Source organism: Psittacula echo, assembly GCF_963264785.1.
Source record: "Psittacula echo genome assembly, chromosome: 7".
NCBI classification, from domain to species: domain Eukaryota; kingdom Metazoa; phylum Chordata; class Aves; order Psittaciformes; family Psittacidae; genus Psittacula; species Psittacula echo.
The window spans coordinates 17016246-17038120 of record NC_137740.1 but is presented as its reverse complement, the minus strand read 5'-3'; the positions used below and the strand labels follow the sequence as shown (position 1 = coordinate 17038120).

Below are 21875 nucleotides of genomic sequence, written 5' to 3'. Positions count from 1 at the left end.
GGAAGGATTTCTTCCTAATGTCAAATCTAAATTTTTGCTTTTTGAGCCCAAAGCCATTCCCCCTTGTCCTGTCACTACAGGCCCTTGTAAAAAGTCCCTCTCCAGATTTCTTGTCAGCCCCTTTAGGCACTGGAAGCTGCTCTAAGGTCTCTGTGGAGCCTTCTCTTCTTCAGGCTGAACAAGCCCAGCTCTCTCAGCCTGTCTCCATAGCAGAGCTGCTGCAGCCCTCAGAGCATCTTTGTGGCCTCCTCTGGACTCACTTGAGCAGCTCCACGTCTCCCTTGTGTTGGGGGCCCAGAGCTGGACACAGGACTGCAGGGGGGTCTCAGAATAGCAGAGCAGAGATGGACAATCCCCTCCCTTGACCTGCTGGCCATGCTCCTTTTGACACAGCCCAGCTAAGACTGATTACATGTACCAGATAAGTCCCAAGCTCCCTCCTCTGGTCCCTTGCCCTGATTTCACTGCCTGCTGCAACAAAACCTCCTACTTGCACGTTTTGCTCTGGCTTGCTCACACTGTGGGTCTCCCCCACATTGAACCCCATCCTAGCTCAAATGGAGGAAGGATCTCACCCCAGCTTGATGGGAAGCTTCTTGGTGATTGCCTCTCCAAAAACGGGCTGAGGGATGACAGATCCTCCCCCATGGCATGGAGAGCATTTGATGCAGCAATTGGCTAATGGTTTCAGAAGCCTCTTAGTGGCTTATTGTGGTATGAATGCCTTATAAGTGGCTGGAAGTTAGCTCTAGAGGACTCAAACACCCCAAGGTGTTTATGCAGCCCCTGCTTTCATTTCAATGGAAGCACTGGAGAAGGTGGTTTCAGTGGTCTCCCTCTACCTACAGCCTGCCCAGGACTGGGAGACTTTGAATTGGTGATCGGGACCCATATCTCCCATGAAAGTCACCCTGCCTGTAGCCTAAAGCAGAATAACGCCCCAGGACAAAGGCTGGAGCAGAAGTCCTCCCTCCCATGCAAGTGCTCCGCCCTGCAGGTATAAACACAATCATATTTTGGATTACACAGATCTTTATAGCTTTGCTACCATGTGGTGTTACAGAGCCACAAAACACCATGGTGGCCAGCAGCAGAAGATAGATATCCACGAGGTGGTGCCAGACTGATGTGAAGGGAGCCCGTGGGTGATGTACAGCGCCAGTGAGGTGGATGGTCCTCACCTTTTGATTACCCACCAGCTCAAATATTTCCTCTTTTTTTCCCTGGTGCTCACCCGTATTGAAGTTGGCTTCCCGCACGCAGCCACTCGTGTTGCTGCAGGTATTTGAAAGACAAATTAACCCACTTACTTACTGAAAAAAGTCATGTTTGAAGAGCTAGGAAATAGAGCAGTTGCTATGATGGGAAGTACCTCCCTGGCCAGCGCACCCAGCAGTCACACACACACCAAACTGCAAGGCCAGGCTGAACAGTCTTGGGTGACATGGTTTAGTGTGAGGTGTCCCTGCCCATGGCACGGGGGTTGGAACTGGATATTCTTAAGGTTCTTTCCAACCCAAATCATTCTGTGATTCTACGAGGCTGCTATGAGGGTCAAAGGACATTGGCCAGGCAGGAGCCGCATCCCTCTGCTCATGCAGAGCCACTGCTGATCACACAGCATCCCTGGTCTCACGCCAGGCTTGTTGGTCCTGCCAGCTGCTGTAAGAACAAGCCACGTGGTAATTCTTCCCACAAATGCTCTTCCAGTCAGGGATGTAAAACTCCATCATGGGCTATTAAATATGAAGTCCCCGAGCCACAAATCCTGTCCCAAATGGAAATTCTAGGCTATTTATACACTCCTGTATAAAAGCTGCTGCAGACCTTTGGCTATCTCTATTGCTTTTTGAATGTTTTCCAGTCTAGCTATATCCTTCTGAGATGGGGAAAGCAGAAATGCACTCAGTGAATAATGGATGAGTAGAGGCCCATAATGATGTTCTCCCTTTTATGGGCTCCTCTTTTCCAAATTATTTTTAACATGCTCCTCTCATTTGAGCAGCTTTTGGACTATCTGGTAAACCCAAGCTCTTATTCTAGAGATGGGATAGCTTGGCACACATTATAAGACTGTAAAGAGAAGAAAATAGGGAAAACACATTTCTCCCCATGCTGTCATTCTGTTAGCTGCTCGTGCAGTATCACAGAGTTTTGCTCACCCTGAATCACTGATGGGCTTGTTACCACAAGACCTGAGTAGGTGGTGGAAGCTGTGATCTGGAGGGTTGGAGAGGTTAATGCCAGCACCAGTTTTTTGCCCAGCCTCTGAGCTGCCTGACAGCTCTTGTCCTCATCCCTGTGAATTTGCAGGCAGGACATTGAGCAGATGTGGCTTGCCCCTTGCCCACAGAGGGAAATGAGTGGGACTGTACACCCTAGGCATCTCCATCCCCTCTGCAGAGAGCAAAAACCTGCTGTGTGCAGTAGAGGGAGTTCGAGTAGGATCAAAGCAGGAGCAAATTCTTGACATCCTGACTACTTAAAAGCCAGTGTTCCCCTTTTGTTCTGCACATGACAGGCTGGAATAAAAAAACACCTCTTTTCCTATCCTGAACCTTTGGCAAGAGCAGCACATAGGATGTTCTTGGACCACTCCCGCAGTCCTGCCTGCAGCAAGATTTGCAGTGCTGGTTGGGTTTTGGCACAAGAAGCTGCTTGATGAAGGCTTTGAAAGCCTTTTCCTTACCTGCTCATCCCCAGCAGCCATAACTGGTCCCACACACTCACTGTGCCACCAGGTTGAGGTCCCACTGCCCTGGGCCAAAACACAGAGACTTGTTGCCAGGAAGTTCCTTAGGGAGCATGAGGTGCCCTCAGGGGCTGAGCAGCTGATTTAACTGCTTGGAAGGCTTCACACCAAGTGAATTGGTTTTGCAGGTTGTTGAGGACACTGCTTTGCCCTGCTTGGGGTAGGAGACAGCCGTGTTTCTCTGCTCAGCCTAATACTTCAGGCATGATGATAGAAGAGCAGTTCAAGGACCTATTAACAACATGGCTGGCAGCCAGGTGCAGATTGAAGCGAAGTGCAGCGTGTAAAGAGCATCATCACGTTAGGACCTTCCATCCCTTCACTGCCATTTCTAAGGATGGAGTTTGGCAGCCTGCAAAAGAAGAGCTATTGCTGTCCCTAGCAGCACTGCCACACTGCCACACCAGCCTGTATGGGGACGGAGGCCAATGGACACCCTAGCTCAGCCTACTCGGACCAATATGACAGGGCAGTTTTGAGGGTGTTTGAGCTTTTCCCCAATCCATCAGAGGAAACACAGATCCTTCAGCTGAGTCAAGTTCTCTTGGAGCAGCCCTTGTCCTCCATGCACCTCTTTCAGCCCTTTGCAGACCCTGCTGCTCCGTGGGTGTTTTTCCCAGACTTAGAAATGGGGCCAGTAAGTGCTGGGGAACCATTGCTGGGAGTGCTTGGAGGGGCTTTCCTCTCTAGGTGCCAACACTGAAAGGTCTCCACCAGCTTTAGCCCTGCATGATGGCAGGGAGCTTGGGTTTCCAGAGGGAGAGCAAAGGTGACAGAGGCAATTGGACCCATTAGCTGAGAAACCCTCAGGAAGAGTCAGTGTTTAATTGCACCTCCCAAGAAGATGCACCCATTTCAAACGGATCCTCTCACTGGATGTGGCTTTTGAAATCCACGGTAGCATCCAGACCAAGACACAACAGCCCCAGGACTGGGTGGAGGGCAGCCCTGCCCTGGTGACCTGATCCCAGCTCCTAGGAAGGACGTGTGGGCCCATATGCCCCCTGCAGAGGATCCCTTCCAGCCCAGGCAGCATCCCACAGTGCAAAACTGGGGCCCAGGCAAGCAGGGAGGAACAGAAAGCAAGATCCTTTATTGTACACAGTACAGAATGTAATGCAGCTTTGCAGGAGATACATAGTCCTGCTTGAGTAAAGGTTATTTCAAATCAGTCCTCAGATTAACTCCTTCTGCACACAGATCTGCCACACTGAGCAAATGGTTAAAACTTTGCCCCAAGGTGGGGTTCCTGCAACCAACTACTCCGCAAAGGTACAGGCCACTGCAGCCACAATGGGGAGAGCAACTGAGTCTACCCAGAGTTAATCTTCATACTTCCCCCAAAAGAATGAATCAGTCAAAAAAACCCAAAACCAACCCAAAAAAATCCAACCAAAGCTAACTAAGGAAGAGAAAAAAATTCCTATACAGCATTTACAACAAAAACATGTAGCCAGTGGAGGGGACAGGCAGGTATGGATATGAGTGGTGGAGTGTTAGGAGGCACAGCAGGGAGGGGGGAGCTGGAGGGACGTGGGGTACCCAGGAAGGGGATAAGGGACCCCACTGTCCCCACCTGCCACAGGCTTACAACCCAGCTCCGAGGCCATGCTGAGCAGGGAGGGGAGTGCAGCTGAGCAGGCACCGGGGTTCAAGCCCCAGTTCCCTAGGGAAAGAGGACTCAAATGGTGAAATGGAGTGGACCAGATACTTCAGCAGCTATCCCGGGGAGCCGCAGGCACAGCACCGGGAAAGCCAGGGGCGCATCCCCATGGGCTCTGGGAACAGCAGCCGGGCTGCAAAAAAATAGCTTTGCCTTAAAATACAAAAAAAATCTACAAAAGTCAGTTTAGAAACCTTTGAAACCTTTTTTTTTCCCTCCTAAAACATTAAAAAAAAAAAAAAAAAAAAAAAAAAAAAGAAAGAAAAGAGGGAGATAGGGCCAGGACCTCCTCCCCTGAAACACAACCCATGGCCCACAGCCACAGCGCTGGGGAAGAGGAACATGGGACACAGAGAGGACCCAGGGGCTAGGGGGGAAAGCAGGAGGGCTTGGGGCAGGAAACCATTGTATCAGGTTATACTGTAAGGGTGGGTTTGGGAAGAAGGCAGAAGGCTCCTCAGGGTTGGGGTAGGATGCTGCGCACATCAGCCCTGGGGTGGTGGCCCTCGAGGCCCCCCCCGCATCCCTCCTCTGTGCAAATCAAAGCCCTTTCCACCACACAAGGCAGCTACACGGATTGTGCTCGATGCAAAGCAGATTGTCGTGACAATTGGCGAGGCAGCCACGGCAGCTCAGCCCAGTCCCAGGGCGCTGCTGGAGCCATCAGGCCTCACGGTGCTGGCAAGGAACAGGGACTGGGTCAAAGACCTGCATCTTTACCTCCCATTGCCCCAAAGCATCGCGCAGATGTTGGGCAGGAGGTGCCAGCCAGAGGCAGTCCTATGCACTAGCCCTTGGACAGGAAGGGTGGGAATTCAGCAGTGACACACACAGGGTGTTTTAGATTCCTCCAATTTGTGTGTGCATGCGGTTTGGTGGGTTTGTTTTTCCTTATGAACAGCAAAAAGTATTCTTTAGAAAACCGTATTTGCCCCAAGTGGATGCGCTAGTGCTCGTGGCTCTGCCAGCCTGGCCGAGTCAGTAAGCGAAGCCCTCTGCGTAGGGAAGGCTGCCGCAGGGTTCCATCTCCAGGAGGTACGCCGGGCTGTCCTCAAAGTGCGTCAGTGGCACCGTCTCCTCCTCGGGCACCGGGCAGTCGGGCTCTGCCTTCAGGAAGGGGCGCTGGTTATCAGGGTAGGCCATGGAAAACAGGGCGTCAGGGTCACAAACAAACTTATAGACGTACCGCTCACCAGCCACCTGCAAGGAGAGGAGGGCATGAGAAGGGCCCTGCACCTTCCCCCCCGGGAATGACACACATGGCATGACCAACACTAGACCTAGCCCCGCTCCTGCTATGCTCCAGGTGACAGTACCCCCCCACATCATGGTGGCAGGGTCACTTACCTTCTGCATGATGCCCTTCTCGTAGTAGTAGCGCAGGGAGCGGCTGAGCTTGTCGTAGTTCATGGCTGGCCGGTTCTTCTGGATGCCCCAGCGCCGTGCTACCTGCAAGGACAGAGAGGTGGCAGCTGTGGAGGCCGCAGCTGGGGTTTGGACCTGGATCCTCAAAGGAAACCTCAGCTGAAATGCAGGGTAAGGGCTTGTTCCTGGGGGCTGGAGCACCCAGGGGTGAAAGTGTCACCCAGGTCTTGGAGCAGTTCCCTGCCTGCTGCAGTAAGTGCTCCAGCTCCAAGCACCACAAAGCATCCACTGCCAAACCAGGGGCTGAATCAAAAGACATTTGATTAGGGAAGTCTGCCAAAAAAGATCCTTCAAAAAAACACCCAACCTCCCACAATTTCCATGCACAGCATTAAGAGATATTATGGGTAATTACCCACAATGCGCAGCTCAGCACCACAGCTGCTTTTGATCACTCCCCAGTTTCTTCCTGTGTCACCCTCCGCAGAGCTGCATAGCTCCAGCACAGCACCAGGGATCCAGGAGATGTTTGGGAGGGAGGGAGCCTTGCTTCGAGTGTAAGTGTGAACTGCTGTGTTGCATGGAAAGGATATGCCCCCACCTCCTGCTCCCCAGGCTGCATCCCCGGCTCTGACATGCCTGCTGCTGGGGCAGGATCCCACGTACCTCCTCAGGCTCAATCAGCTTGAACTCCATGCCCCGACCAGTCCAGGCGATGAAGTGGGCATTGGCAGGGTCATCCAGGAGGGTGACCAGGAACTGCCAGAGCTGCAGGGACCCACGTCGCTGGTAGGGAGGGCCCTCACGGTACAGGGTGGGCTCCTGCTTCACTTTACCTGCATGTAGCCAAGACACAGCTGATTAAACTGCACTCATCCCTGTGCTGGGACCCTTTGCACAGGGTCAGGCTACAGAGCTGGAAAGGGGAGAGGTGCTGGTGATGGTGCTGCAGGCAGGTGAGGTGCAGGGTGGGTGACAGGGACAGGGCATAGCACTGACAGCCATGATGCTCAGCGGCTCTCAAGAGCACGGTGCCAGCACAGCTTGGCTTTAAAAGCTGGCCACTACAGAGCCCAGGCCCGAATCTCCCTCCATGAGCCCTGGTCACCCCACAGCCCTCCCTCCTGTGGCGCTGAGTTCTTACCCTCCAGCCTCTCCGGTACCACGCATGTGTCATCAAAATACAATCGTGTGTCCTTTTCATATGAAAATCCTATGGGGAAGAGAACCTCAGTGAGCAAAGGGTCCCTTCATCACCCCAGCTGGAGTCCCCAAAAAACCCTGCCTTGACTTAATCCCAAAACAGGACCCCAATTCCCCAGTGCTGGGAGCAGATCCATTCCCCAGTTATTTCAATAGCATCACACCAGCTTGACAGCCGAGCATCACACAGCTCTGTTCCACTCTCCTCAAGAAGCTGGGGAAACAAGAACCCTCTGAGCAGCTATGTTGGGTGCGTTACCCCAGATTATATGGGGCTGCTGTGCCCTCGCAGCATGCTCGCAGGGGTCAGTGGCAGCACAGCACAAGCCCTACTTTTAATGGTGGTGCCTGTGCTGCTCGCATGCAGGCACTTGCAGGTACCACAGGGTTCTCATGCGTGCTTTGAAGGATGCCCAGCAGCTCTGCTTGCCTCAAGGGAGGGATGGGACACGCCACGGATGCCAACAAGAGAGGTACGCTCACCATCATGGCTGCTGGGGAAGACACCTCCCCGCAGGTATGAGGACTGGCAGTTAGGCACTTCTGCAAGGGACAAAAGGTGGTGTTAAGGACCTGGGTCCCATGGGGTCCTCCAAGCATCTTTCCCCCTCCGCTCCCCAAGCACATCCTCTGGCCAAGCCTTGGCATCTTCCCCCCAATCCCTCCACCAGCATTCCCAGGGACACAGCACCCCTCCCAGCCCCCACCCCCAACTGTGGGGGAAACCCGGTGTGAAGGTGGGGGGAGCACACTGGAACGAGCACTGGGAGCAAGGTTTAAGTCAGCCTGTGGTTTTCCCCATGTTATTCTGGCCCCACGGGGAGGGAGGCATCTGCTCAGCCGTGCCATCCTCCATCCTGAGGTCGGGGTATTTTTAGGTCCTAAGGCGATTAGAGGATTTTTCCATGATGCTGGTGGGGTCCAGCAGCCAGAAATCACAGCTGGCCTCAGGCCAGGGCTGCAGGGGCACCCCAGCCTGCGGCTGTGGCACAAACCACGCTGCGTGCATCTAGTGAATTCCTGCTTTAGCCCCCAACATGGGAAAGGAAAGAGAAGGAGGATAAAAGATAATAAAAAAAGAAAAAAAAACCCGAAAGAAAAGAGATCATCTACCATGTGAAACAGCAGCCCCAGCACCACAGGAGCCCCAGGGTGATGCAACACCCACTTCTTAAGGTTCAACCCTGCACCCACAAGCCACAGATGGCAGAGATGGCTCCAGTCCCCATGTGCTGGTGGGGTAACCCATACACCCCGCAGGCACCAGCCTCTCACACCCACCTGAGTCGATGCAGTAGTCCCGGGGCTCCTGCTTGATGCCCATGGGGGGCTGGAAGCTGTGGCTGGGGGCAGGGCCGGGCAGGCTGGGGCCACCATGCTCATAGAGTGGGTCATGGTACTCCTGCTTGAATCCCTGAGGGGGGCGAGGGGCAGCAGGGCCGAGGGGCTCCGACAGCTGTCGGTGGTAGACGGGGCGGCTGTCCCCTGGGACCCCAGGCTGCGGCGGGAAGGGGAGGCAGGGCTCAGACAGCTGCCTCTGGAACCTGCGGGGAGAGGACTCAGCATTGGGGCAGGGTCAGCACTGTCACCACAGTGCTGGCTCCTACCCCAGACCAGGACCCCACGCTGGCTCAGTGTCCTCAGACCAGTGTGCTGCTGGGGTGGCTTGAGCAGCATTGTGTCCTACCCACAGCTCCTCATGAGCACAGCCACCATGAGGGCTCATCCTGTGGAGACCCAGTAGGGTACTGGAGAGCCCCATTTGCCTCCAAGCACTGGGGACAGCCCCACTGGAGGGGCAGGACAGCACGTGGGCCATCACTGCAAAGCACTGGGTGATGGTAGCCTGGTGCTGCAGCCAGGATAGCTGGTAGGGGTGGGAAAAGGAAACAAAAATCCACCCCACAACAGTAAAATCGCTGTACAACAGTAAAATGCCCCCCCCCCCCCCCCCGGGGGGGTCAGAACTGCAGGGCCCAGGGGATGCTGCACCTGGGCGGGTGCTTACACAAAGCCAAATCCACTCCGCAGCTCTAATCCGCCTGTGCGGCTGGGATTAAACCTTGGACTTGGTGGCAGGGAGCACTATTTTCAGCTCCGGGGTGGTGCCACTGCCAGCTCGAGCCCCAGCACAGTCCCTGGATACGAGACCATCTCGAGGGGGTGCTGCCACATCCCCTCATCCTCCGGCACCTTGAAAGGAGATCTCTGATCTCTGCACCCAGCTCCTCTCCGCTGGCCTTGTGCCATTTGTCTCTGTAACCAGAGCCCTCCCAGCTGCCGGGCTGGGATTACTCCATTTCCGAGTGGTGTCCGTCTGCCCTTCCTGAGTGAAATCCAAGCTCTGCGCTGGCATGGTGCTTCCCAAGGGGTTGCACCCAGCCCCCCACATAGCTTGAAGGTCACCCAGAGCCAAACCCCACTTTGCTTGGGAAAGGATGCTCATGGGCTGAGGGCATATACTGAGGGTTTCCATGGCCTTTTCCAGGCTACCACATTCCAGCCCCATGCCCATAGGTGACACCCCAGCAAAGGGCATCCAGGAGCCACAAGCAAAGCTGGAGGTCAGCTGTGACCTGCACCATGCCACCTACCAACAGCATGAGCAAAGCTGGGGTGAGGGAGGGGATCAACAAAGCCTACAGGGATGCAGCGTTAATGGAGGACAAAGCCATTGGAGAGGAAGCAGGGCTTCTCCTTCCACAGTCCCAAAACAACAGCAATGCAGTGCAATGCACAGGGGAGCTAAGGACTGACCCTCAACCCAAGGGTGTTTAGGGGCAGGATGGGGATGCCTGCAGCTCCCCAGCCCAGCAGGGCTCAGCTCAGCAGAGCTGCAGTGGGTGGGAGAGAAGAGAGTGGGAGCCCTGACTCAGCACCGTTGCCTGTTGCCACAGGGATGGATGCAGGCAGCAGCCTCTGCCTCCGTCTCCTTTCCCAAGGGGGAGGTAAAGGATCTGCCCAGCACTCCCAGAGCTGGGAAGAACAGATCCCTGTCTGCAGGGAACTGCCTCATGGGGAGAAAGAGCCACAAGATCCCAGTGGGAAGCAGCAAGCACTAGTTTATACTGGACCCCGGGCAGCAACATCTGTCCTTACAGTGCAACCACAACATCTCTCCTCCTTCCCCATGCTTTGAGGCCACTGATTTGTCTCATGAAGGCCAAAGCTTCCATAAACACCTGCAAGATGCCAGTGCTTGCTTGGGTGGGGGAAGCCTTACCTGTGCTCTGCAGGGTATTGGTTTTCAGACATCATCTTTGGCATGTGCATGGGCGGGTGAGGCGGCCGCGGCACGGCGAAGGTCTGCTGCCTCTGCTCCTGCAGCGCGTGCGGCACCGGGGCTGCCCCATGGGCTGCTGCCTGCACGGCTGGGGCCGGTGGTGGCAGGGCCGATCCCTGATGCGCAGGAGACACCGGCGTGGCAGGCGGCGTTAATGGCTTGAACCCGGCGGGGGGCTTCCTGTCATAGGCACTGTGGAGGGGAGAGGGATTGGGCACTGACAGCAGTGCTAACAGGAACACCTCTGCATGGCAGAGGAGCAAGAGAGACAAATCGCTGCAGCCGCAACCGGAGGGCTCTGTGGGCGGCAGCAGCCACCACACTACCTACCAGCAGTTGTAGAGGCACTTGTCCCCATAGCTGGCACAGAGAGCTTGCTCATGGCTGCAGGACGACAGCTCTGAGGAAGGGCTGTGCAGTTCCCGCTTGATCTTTGCTGGAGGTGGGGCGTGCAAGACCACTGCAATGAGACAGAGGAGGATCAGCCCTGAGGATAAGGACTTGGGGGTGTTGGTTGATGAGAAGCTCACCGTGACCCATGAAGTGTGCGCTAACAGCCCAGAAACCAGCTGTGTCCTGGGCTGCATCGAAAAGAGCGTGACCAGAAGGTTGAGGGAAGGGATTCTCCCCCTCTGCTCTGCATCCAGCTCTGGGACAACAACACAAGAGGGATGTGCTCGAGTGAGTCCAGAGGAGGCCGCAAAGATGCTTCGAGGGCTGGAGCAGCTCTGCTATGGAGACAGGCTGAGAGAGCTGGGCTTGTTCAGCCTGGAGAAGAGAAGGCTCCACAGAGACCTTAGAGCAGCTTCCAGTGCCTAAAGGGGCTACAAGAAATTTGGAGAGGGGCTTTTTACAAGGGCCTGTAGTGACAGCACAAGGGGGAATGGCTTTGAGCTGACAGAGGGGAGATTTAGGCTAGATACTAGGAAGAAATTTTTCCCTGTGAGGGTGGTGAGGCGCTGGCACAGGTTGCCCAGAGAAGCTGTGGCTGCTCCATCACTGGCAGTGTTCAAGGCCAGGTTGGACAGGGCTTGGAGCAACCTGGTCTAGTGGAAGGTGTCCCTGCCCATGGCAGGGGGTTGGAACTGGATGAGCTTTAAGGTCCCTTCCAACCCAAACCATTTCATGATTTTATGATACAGGCTTACCCACATGGCAGAAGGTGATGGGGAACATCACCCCTGAGGAGCATCTTCTTGGGTGCTTTTTGCTCACGAATCAGCTGCTGAATTACCCCCCTGAGAGCATTAGGCAACCAAACCATGGCACAATAGTGCCCTAGCAGACCGTGACCTGCTGGTAGACTGAGCCAGGGTGGCAGCGCCTGACTTCTGCAGGGGAAGGCAGAGCTTGCACAGTTCCGACATCCCAGGACAGCTTGTCAGCAGAACACAGTAACCTGCTCACCCTTGGAGGGGCATACCCAGCTCCCAGTGTGCTGGCCAGAGAGTCGGCAAGCAGCCTAATGTGATCCACCTTCCCCCAGCCAAGATGCTCCAAGGGGTCTCACAACTGTATGAGTTCAAGTGGCAAACATCCCATTAAACCCAAATCCTCCCTAGCCCCCTCACTACATATAATTTTAAAACAAGTAATATATGCTTAACCTACTTCATTTCTAAAAGCAGGCGCTCTAGGAAAGGGAAAGCGCCTCAGAGATCTTTACCTAAATAGTGCCTGCAGCAGAGAGCCAAGACTAATCGGAAGTGGAGTATTAGCTTCAGGCAAAGTCTAAACACCGCCCAGCTACAGTGGAGAGGAACGAATAGCTCCAGGACAACTGTTCACAGCTTGCCAGGTAATTAGCTGCTCCCCTAATTTGTCAAAACCTGTAAAGAGCTGCTGACTCCTCTCTCTACCCCTCCTCCCCCCCCCCGCCCCCAAAGTCCTGGCACACCAAGGGCATAAACCCACCCCCAAGGAGGATTTGAAACACAAAGCCCAACACTGAGCCAGCACAGCCCCCCACCCGCTCCCAAGCTGGATTTATCCCCCTCTCCCCAGTGAGGTTTTGCCGCTCTCAGCATTTCTAGCCTTAACAGGAGGCCAGCGTGGCGGCAGCAAAGCCCAGGCGCCCCGCGGGAAAGCGAAGGGGAACTGGCTTTGGAAGGGCTCCAGCTGCCTATCGCAGGCATGTTTCTCCCTAACAGGCTCCGTGTTGTTGGAGCGGGTTGTTTTTCCATCAGCCGTACAATGGAGCCTGGTTATTCATTGAAAAAAAGAGGGGGGAAAAAAAAAAGGCTCTGCGCAGGCACCACCCTCCATTCATAAACAATTTGGAGCGCTCCATTCATGTGGCCGGGGAAGGGAAAAAAAAAAAAGAAAGAAAGAAAAGAAAAATTTCCCCAGAGCTCAGCACTGCCATTCAAGAAAAGGGAAACGAGCCTTAAGATCCTAACAGAGACCAGCTGGCCGAGCCGGACTTTGTACAACGTTTGGATTCCTTACACAAACACCACAGGGCCGGCTGGCGCTGCTTGGCAAGGCGCACTGGTGGCCAGCCGGGGCAGTGATGCCGGAGAGCCTGGGAGCAGAGAGGAGCACCGAGGCCTGGGGTGCAGCTCTCGGGGGAGGAAGGAGCTGGGTTTAGGTCCCCAGTGGGAAGTGGCCAGGCAGGGAGCTGGGAAGGGGACAGGAGGGTTCCCAGGGAAGAATATGCCCTGCCCCAGTGCCTCAAAGGCACGCTGGGTGTACAAGCGCTTTTAACCTTTCCGGTCCTGCGCTGGGACTATAATTAAAAGCTAAAAAAGTATACAAAAATAGGCAGAGGGAGAAGCTTAACTATAGACGGGGCTGAAGAACGCACCTCAGCACACCCGTGCCAGGACTGAGCCGTGGGAGTGGTGAGAGCACCCGTGGGTGCCCAGCAGCCCCTCTCTGGGCTGTTTTAGCCACTGGGGATGGAAGGACCTCACGGAGAACAGGCAAGGGGAATAGACACACACGTCACTGCTGTGCCCTGCCAGCAAAGAAGCACAACCAGGGGGGCTCAGGCATAGCCTGCAGTGCCACCCTAGTGGCCACGCTGGAGATGCCCCAAACATCAATCTTCAGCCAAGAGATCTGCCACGTGAAAGGTGACATCCTAAAGCCATTCAGGACCTTGAACTGCTGGTGAAGCCCTTGGTGGAGGACAGGGAAGGCTGCTCCCCAACCATCACTATGACGGGATCTCTAAAAGGCCAAGCATGGAGGATGTTGGCTTGGCTGGTGGCACCCACTGCTCGAGCCACGGGGAAAGCAATGAAAACCATTTCCAGCCCGGCCACCAGCTGGGGACCTTGGCATCCACTCAAGCCGTCACCTGGAAGCTGTGCTCCACTTCTGCCCCTCCATCCCCCAGCGTTACAGGACGCACCCAAGGTCACGCCAGGAGAAGAGCCAGAAATAGAAGCCAGGTTCCTGCTTTCCTTTGTTTAAACAACCCTTCCTCAGAAATAAACCTCTTGCTTTCATTTTGGTGTGTAAGAAACTCCACTCTATGCCCTGCCACAGCTTTAACTACTCGCTGCCCATGCAGGGAGCCACAGGTTCCCTGGGAGCAAGCCCTGCAAATGGCAAAGCCTCTCATGATGGTGCTTGATCTCCTCAGCTTGACCCATCGCTTCCCAGTTACTTAAAGAACCGACCGAGATGCAACATTGTACGTACCTCCTTCTCCCCAGACTGCATCACTGGAGAACCTGCACCTATGCTGGAGACACTCACAATCTCACCCTTCCAAGGGGATCTGCCACTGCACTGAGTAGCTCATAAGCACTGAACACAGCCTCTTGCTGCTCAGTCCAGGGTGCCGAGAACAACGCATCCCTTATTCAGCAGAGTCCTGCTTTCCCCAGCCCTCCAGCGGGATTTCCTCCCTGGAGCAGCAACCTGCTGCCCTCCAGCATGTTATGGCACTTTGCTGCCAAACCCCAACCTTAAGCCCATGTCTGCCAGGGACCTCAGCTACACAATCAGGAGCAGCAAGCTAGCAGCAGCCAAGCTGCAGGCAGCTGCCATGCCATGAGGGGTTCTTCAGCAAGGTGAGAACAATGCTGTTTGGAGCATCCCTGAGACTCAACATGGCACATGTGGCAGCTTTCTCTACAGCAACATGTCAAACTGAGCCTGGCTTGTCCCTTTTTGCTACTGAGCAGAGGAATCTTGGCCCTGGGAATGCCAGGGCCATGGGGCAGGTCATGGAGCTGGTTTGTTCAGGACAAGAGAGCAGCAACTTCCTCAGGGAAAAGGCACAAGCTGCACAAGAGTCCAATGTATGCCTGAAAACATCCATAATATAGGGACTTGCCTTTCCTCAGGATCCAGTGGGCACTGAACCCAATGTGACCCCCAATCTGGAAAAGAAGCATATCTTCTTTAGCAAAAGCTGAATGCAGGGGGGAGGCTGCAGCAAATTCATCCCTCTTTTTTCTTCCTGCACTACACACAGTTTAAATCTACAATGAAATGAGAAGATGGGCCAGAAAGCACGTAAACTAGAGACTCTCTCCTCTTTAAACTCTTTCCAGTGCTGGTATGGAAGAGCCAGGCTACCTGTTTCCCCTCCACTGGACTGGCTGGACTGAAGCCCCCCAGCCAGCACAGCCCAGGAAACCTTTGCTTTCTCCTCCCAGGACAGCTAGGAAATGTTATTATAGCAGGGAGTCACATAAGGAGCTCTGCTTTCAAGTGACACAGTCGTTCCAACGCCAGGTTTGCAGAGGCTGAGCAGGTCAGAACATTTTGAGAGTCTCAACCAAATGCCCCCTTTTGTTTCTGTCTTTTCTTTCCTTTCCTTTCCCTGCATCACCCAGAAAAGTTTTCTCTCCTCTCTGCGCTCTTCAGGTTACAAGGAAACAAGCGACTGCCAAAAGGCACTGGAAACGGCTCCAGCTCCAAGAGCCACCCTCCCACGCTCACTGCGGTTTCTACCGCTCCAAGCAAGAGCTGCCAGGCTGCGCTAGGATGTCAACAGCCAGTTGTGATTCTGACTCTGGGCTCGCCTTTTATCTCAGGGGAGACAAGGGAAAAAACGCATCTGAAAACTTGGGCTGTCTGGAACAATTTAATGGCAAGCTTCCCACTCAGAAGTAATCAAAGAGCAATAATTAACATGCGTTTTACTGTAGGAGAAGATACCCTGCTACATGCTGTGACAAAGCTGGAATGAAAAAATCTGTTCGACTGCAGGCTAAATTTGATTTCCTTTAAGTTATGTAGCTCTCTGGCTCAGCAGCAAAACCCAGCCACCAACACCACGTCACTCATTCCGTTTGCCAGGTAACAACTCAAAATATTCCGATTCCCCCTTGCCCTCTGACCAAGCCTTCATCTCGAGGAGAAACAGTGCCCAAGAGAAGTGAAGTACCGCACACCATTAATCAGCCCCTGCCCTGGCCGCTAACCCATTTCAGCACAAGCCACAGCTCAGAACCAAGTCTCACTCTTATGCAATTCAAGAGGAACTGCATTTTCACTGGCCTCCTTTTAAACATGCTCGCTTGCCAGTGATTAATGCTGCTTAAAGCGGCTCAAGTTTCACCGCTCAGGTCCACTCTTGCCAACAGCGCTGGGCCACGACTGTTAAAAAGCTCCAGAAACTGCAGAAATTGTGGCTAACCAAGGAGCCCAACACGGGCTCGTGCTTCCACTTGAAAAGGAAAAGATGTGTTTATAAGCAAATCAACATTACTATGAACAAGCAGCAAGTCTCAGAGGAGCCCAGAGATCAGTTAGAGATATTTCCATGCATTTGGCTATAGTTTCCCCTACTTAAAAGGGACAGGACATTGCAAGTTTCATCTCGATGAACCCAAACCGCACGTGCTTTCTCCCAAGCCTGTGATTTCACAGTTTCAGCCCCAACAACAACTGCTTTCCAAAGGAAGCTGCTCCAAATCCAGTGCGAGGCTTTGCAAAGGCACCCAAACATTTTCCCCAAGAATAAAACCCCCAGAACAATCACTTACAGCTTTCAGACTGGAAATCTGGGACAAACTGTTCATCATCAGGGACCTGAGCTAAAAAAAAACAACAACAAAAACACCGGGTTTATGGCGTTTTCAGTTCTCAAAAAAAAAATGCTCGCAGGGAGATTTTACACAGCAAAAGAAGGAGGTAAAGACTTGCCTTCAGCTAGCCAGGCCTCTTGGAGCTGGCTGAGATCCTGGAAGAGCTCTGGAACAGAGTGAAAGACTTATGCACTCCACAGAATAATAAATAAAACTGCCATTATTCACAGGACTATTTCTAAACCAACGAATGTGAGGAGAGCGGCATCGCGGGACCGCAGCGAGGCTACGGCCGCCCAGGCCAGCCCTGCCTACCTTCTGAGTCGTGGGCCAGGTCGGTCTCCAAAAATTTCCTTTTCCTATCAGATCCCAACCGGCCTCGGCCCTCCTCTGCGCAGGACTTCTGCAACAACCAGGGTGACAACAGCCCGTGAGGGTGGCAGCCCCCAAGGACGGGGGAACGGGTGCCCCAAGTACAGGGTGGATGGGGCAGGGGGAGATGCACAGGGCAAACTTACCCCGGGGCCCATGAAGGGAACCTGCTGGTCGTAGAAGCCGTCCATGGTGCAGGGGAGGTGGGGAGTCCCCCCGGCCCGCTCAGCATCGACGCCGGCCCGGGAAGGGGGGAATCCTGCCCAGGCTCCGGCAGGTGCGCGGCTGGAGAGGGGGTTGGGAGAGGAGAGAGGGTGTCAGGATCAGGTCCTGGCCCCTAACGCCTCCGGGGCTGGCTCGGTGCGGGGCCGCCGCGCCTCCCCGGGGAGCCGGCCCGCTCCTGCCGTGGCGGGTCGCAGCCCCCCGGCTCGTGATGTCACCCAATTTCTATAGAAACGGGCGTGACATCACGCGCCGTGGGAGCGGGAGGAGGCAGGCAGGCAGGGAGGGAGGCAAGGAGGCAGGCAGGGAAGCAGAGAGGACTCCGCACACGCCTCGCCTCCCCCCGCCCCTGCTGGTGCTAGGCGCTGGCAGGGCCACACCGCAGCCGGGGCCACACCGCAGCCGGGCCCATTCCCACGCCGCCCCGCGCGCCCCATTCATAAACTCCGCCTCTCCTCCCCTCCCCCCGTGCGCGCTGGCGCCCCCACCCCACCCCCCCGCCATTCACAGCTCTCGGTCAGCGCCATTCATAAACACCTCCCCCGCCCCGGGCCGCTCTGCGCTGCGCCCCGCCGCCAGGCCCCGCGTACCCGACCGGGGAGCCGCGGGCTCGGCTCAACCGCCGCGGGCTCAGCCGCAGCCGGGCGAGCCGGGGCCGTGGAAGTGGCCGCTCCGCGCCCAGGCACCGCGCTGCCGCTCTGCACCCGCAACCCCCGAGCCAGCGGCCTCCGCCGCGTCCCGCCCCGCCCCGCGCCGCTTGTTTACCCTAGGCTCCAGCCAATCGAGCGCCGCCGCTCTGCCGCTCGCGCCGTCTGATTGGCTGCAGCACCTCAGCGCGCCCGCCCGCGGGCCGCTCAGCCGGGCACCATTGAGGCCGGCTGGGTGGGCAGGGACGGCGGCAGCCAATGGGAGCGGCGGGATTTGCATTGGATCCGCGGGGAGCGTTTTTCATTCACAAAAAAAAGAAGGGGGAAGAGGCCGGCGGGTGGGGCCGCGGCCGCGCAGCATTTAAAGAGACCGCGATCCAGTCCCGCAGTGTGATTTTGGGTGTTAATGAACAGCCATGGAGGTTTGGCGGGGCAGTCTGGGGACCGGATCCGAGCGGGGAGGGGGGAAACCTGATCTCTACACGCTGTGCCCAAGAACCTGCCGCACAGCAGCTCTGCAGATGGGGTGGGCCGCAGGCCCCACATGCCATGGGGTCCCCTCTGCTTTCTTAGGAGGCACTTCTGCACCAGCAAGATGCCATCACACGGGTCCCCCTGCGAGCCCGGGGCTAGCCTATGCCTGAGTGCTGGGTTTGGCAGCCTTTCCCCTGCAGGCAACCTGGGGGCAAGGCTTGTCTTTGAGAAGGGCTCTTTGGAGGAAGCCATAAAAAAAATAGTTCCCACCTGCAGGGGCTTTGTGGCTGCTGTGGCCACGGATCCCCTTGGATGGGTTCGTGAACACAAGCTGTTACAGGACTGCAAATAGCTCAGAGGATTGGGAATGAGCTTAGGACACAGTCATGCTGCTGAGGGCCTGGCATTGCTCTGCCAAGTGCCCCAGTAGCTTCTCAGCTTGGGAAAGCAGAGGAGTCTCCTGCTCTGATCCTGGGAATTTAGGCCTTAGGAAGCCTGTTGGTACAATGTTGAAGCCATTTTGAAATCCTTGGCTTCAGGTCATAGCCTTGCCAGTGTCTTGGGAGAGCTGCCTAACGTGTTTCTGGGCTGCTGGTGAGATTTCTCGGTCAGTGCTGGGGTACTGGCAAGCTTCCAGAGTCCTCCAGAGCCACCACCATCCCCCAGGAATGATGCTGGTAAATGGCTGGTAGCTCATCTGCCATCATGTCCTGTGTTATATTTGAGAGGACACCTACCAGGATGCACTGCCCACCAGGTGCCTGCCCCCAGCACAGGGGGAAGTGCACAGAGGGCACGGGATGTCCTTGCTGCTCAGGGATCATTCCTGGGGTGCTCTGCTGGCATTCTCACTTCCCCTCTGCACACAGGCAACCCAGATTAAATCACCACGGGTAAAATTAGCAGATGACACATGGGCAGGTGGGTGACAAAACCTGGGCGGGGGAACAAGGCAGGCTGCTGAGGACATGCGGGTCATTGCAGACTGGGGCACAACCGGCAACCCAAGGCACTCACAGCCTCAACATCCCTGGGGCTCTTGCTGCCACCCGGCAGAGGGAGAAGTGATGGGGGCTGAGTGCAGTGGTGGGGCGGGCAGGCGGGAGGCCACAGATGTGCCTTGTGAGGAGCTGAAGCCCCTGGAGAGCCAGGGCTGGGAGGGGGGATGGCAACCAGCACCTGCTAAAATTAGAGCCCACTCATGGGGATAAAAAAAAGGAGATCTAAAAAACTGTAGGCTCCAAATTTAGGCCGTAGCAGCTCTCACTGAGCATCGCTTCATTGCACTGCTGCTGACAACACCCCTTCGGCCCCAGCACCCCAAATCAGGCACCCTCTCTTTGGGATCTCAAAGGTGGGGACCTCATGCCTGGAATCAGGGAACTCCAGTGCACCCCAGGACAAGTATTTCATCACCATCTTTATTTGAGGCAAGCCCACAGCAGTCCAGGTGTACACGGCAACATGCGCTACACTACGGACACCATTTCCATGCAGGCAACCACAGCTACGCACACAGCAGGAGGACAGGGCTGGGGCTGCGAATGAGGTTCCCCAGCTCTCAGGGGTCCCCCAGCACTGGCACCAGTGCCTGGAGCTGGGGGTGGTGTTTGGGGGTTTCTGCTCCATCCTGTGGCCTTCAAGGGATGAAAGGGGCTGAGCTGGGAGACACCAAAGGGGACAAAGAGTTCAGAGCCTCAAGTTTCCCTCAGCCACATCTCTGGAACTAGGACAGCCAAGCCAGCATCCTAGCTGCTGTGGATCCCTTCCTGCGTTGGAGACATTTGCACCATTAGACTGAGGAGGTCATCAGCTGCCAGGCCCATTGAACTATGGCTTTGGCACGATGGGAGTGGATGGAAACTGCATCTCCCAGAGGAGGTGGCGGTGACCGTCTCACTGATCACCAGAAGGGGTCTATGGGAGTCCGTCACTCTTGGCAGACCAGTACTGGAGTGTCCTTGTTCTGCTGGCTCAAGGTGCTGGGCTCCCCGTGCCCTGCAGAACATGTCTGAGTGCTCTCTCCTGGCTTTGAGCTCAAAGGAAAGCTCTTCATCTCTAACAGGCTGCCAGACGCCTGGGTGCAGGCACGGTGCCTGCTTGCTTCCCCTGCCTCTGCCACCACCAATGGCAAACAGCAGCGGAGACCCAAGTGCTGCTCTTTGTCCCGAGCCAGCAAACCATGACCGGGTGCAAGGAGCAGGTCTGCTGTGAAAAATGTTGCTGATTCCAGGCACTTTCTAATTGGAGTCTTGGGATAAAACCCTGGGTTGAGGCCGAGCGGGCAGGGAAATGGATCCAGATCTGCAGCTATAAACACTGCTGACCTCGTGTGTTGTCATCCCATGGATCAAACCTATCACCCCACCTGCTGGCAAAGTGCTAGAGATCACAGAATCCCGGAATGGTTTGGGTTGGAAGGGACCTTAAAGCTCATCCAGATCCAAACCCCTGCCGCGGGCAGGGACACCTTCCACTAGACCAGGTTGCTCCAAGCCCTGTCCACCCTGGCCTTGAGCACTGCCAGGGAGTTGGTTGAGGGTTCTTTCACCCACCCTAAGCAGGGGGCTTCCAGGCACAGCTGCTATTGCAGAAGGGCTGGAGAAACAGAGGCTGCTGGTCTGTGGGACTCGGGGTTTATTTGGCCTAGCTCCCGTATGCTTTCACCTGGGTACTCATTAACAGCCGCCCCGGGTGAGGAGGAGGAGGGTGGATTTACACACTGTGGGTGGAGTGTGCTCGTGGACAGCTCTCGTGAGCTGTGGCAACCTCTGTGCTCCGCAGCACAGGGCACCATCCTCACAGCTCCTCAGCTGCCACCAGCACACCCCTGGGTGCTGGACTGCAGCGAGCACCTGCCTCCAACTTGCCCTGCCCGCTGCTGGTGCTGAGGACAGGAGGAGGGGGAGCTGTGGCAGCCCACTGGAGCCTCCTCCTGTGCCCTGGCTGAGAGGGGCACTTGTGGGATGGAGCCTGGCTGGGGCTTCCCTGGGGTACCACCACCTCCTCCCTTGTGAGCAGGGCCCTATGGCTGCTATCAGAAAGAGCACACACGGAGCAGCACTGGCCCTGCTTGGGAGGGTGACCAGCAGCTCTCTTTCAGCTTACTGTTCATTCTGAAACACAATGACAGCAGCACCCTCTGCACAGTCAGGAGGATGCTACTGAATGGAGACCTGCAGCGTGAGGAGGGACCAGCCACTGCATCACTGGGGAGGATACAGTGACTTGTTCCCTGTGGCAGAGGCATAGTGCGGACAGGCAGAGGTTTTCCTGCCTGTGGCAACATCCATGGGGCACACACCACTCCTGGATTCATGACAGCAGCACAGGGGCCTCCACCAGAAAGGAAGCAGCTGCCTGGGAATGGGGGCTGAATGGGGAGCTGGGCATCCCCCCATGCAAGGGCCTCTGCAGGAGACAGCAGGTGCCTGCAGGAGCAACCAGCAGCTCTTCCTGTGGGCTGATCCTGCCTACTCCTGGCTCCTGGAAGCACTGTGAAGCAGGTCACACGTCCAGGTCACCACGGCCTCTGTGCATTTGCCCGTTTTCTGGTCCCCATCACATGCTGGGGAGAAGCTGCATCCTGTGGTCTGTCCCCACACATCTGGTGACGAACACGTAGGTGGTGCCACCAAAACCTGCCTGTGCACTCCAGCTGGGCTCTAGAAGCCAGCACCTGCAAGGCTCCTCAGTTTCAGGGTGGGCTGGGGACCTGGCCATGTGGAAACTGAGGTGCAACAGTTCTCCCATGCTCCCTGCAGCCATCCAGGAGCATCAGAGGCAGCACAAATCACCACTGGGACAGCACAGGCCTGGTGAAGCACATGGGTAAGACATGTAAAAAGGGTGGACGACACACACTTCCAAGTGAGAAGAGCATCTGGATGTCTGTCCCCAG

The 21875-nt window shown here is 55.7% G+C and overlaps 1 protein-coding gene across 1 annotated transcript; it reads right to left on the bottom strand.

Annotated features, from left to right (window-relative positions):
* Positions 1-5347: 5347 nt before the first annotated feature.
* On the bottom strand, positions 5348-17572 carry ETV5 (ETS variant transcription factor 5). The gene is made up of 13 exons (XM_080622623.1): positions 17444-17572; positions 16778-16916; positions 16575-16662; positions 16378-16425; positions 16218-16268; positions 10597-10726; positions 10207-10458; positions 8265-8527; positions 7467-7526; positions 6925-6993; positions 6447-6616; positions 5763-5864; positions 5348-5615 (listed from the first exon to the last, which is right to left on the bottom strand). The coding sequence occupies exons 2-13, from the start codon at positions 16820-16822 to the stop codon at positions 5394-5396; spliced, it is 1500 nt and encodes a 499-aa protein (XP_080478749.1). The 5' UTR covers positions 16823-16916; positions 17444-17572; the 3' UTR covers positions 5348-5393.
* Positions 17573-21875: the final 4303 nt, after the last annotated feature.